We start from the raw sequence: 324 nt of genomic DNA, 5'->3' as shown, positions 1-324 counted from the left end.
CAATATATATCATAACAAAACAGGACAGATCTCGTTGCAGACTTTTTCCCCGTCAATGCACAAACTCCCCAGCCCCTTCTACTTACGTGGGCCAGCTGCCGCAACAGCGAAGAGAGCAGAAACGACGAACAGCGATTCCTTCAACATGTTTTCTCGAGATGCCCAAAATATAACGTGAAAACACCCTCCTCATGTCTACTTATAGCCTTAGGGGTAGATTTCTCAACAACAGAAATCTGGTCACACCTGCTCTTTCTCACGGGCTGCGTCAGGCTCCCGAGAACCATTAGACGCTGGGCCTATTCATTAGAGTTAGGTTATCTT

The 324-nt window shown here is 46.9% G+C and overlaps 1 protein-coding gene across 2 annotated transcripts in view; it reads right to left on the bottom strand.

Moving 5' to 3' along the window:
- LOC119588400 overlaps positions 1-324 on the bottom strand; it is a 4488-nt gene extending 4164 nt beyond the window's left edge. For both annotated transcript variants that reach the window (XM_037937079.1, XM_037937080.1), the window contains exon 1: positions 87-324. In XM_037937079.1, coding sequence (XP_037793007.1) covers positions 87-147 — 61 coding nt within the window. In that variant the 5' untranslated portion in view covers positions 148-324. The remainder of the gene's footprint in view (positions 1-86) is intronic.

Source organism: Penaeus monodon, chromosome 23 (genome assembly GCF_015228065.2).
Source record: "Penaeus monodon isolate SGIC_2016 chromosome 23, NSTDA_Pmon_1, whole genome shotgun sequence".
Lineage (NCBI taxonomy): Eukaryota > Metazoa > Arthropoda > Malacostraca > Decapoda > Penaeidae > Penaeus > Penaeus monodon.
This window is presented reverse-complemented; position numbering and strand designations above follow the sequence as displayed.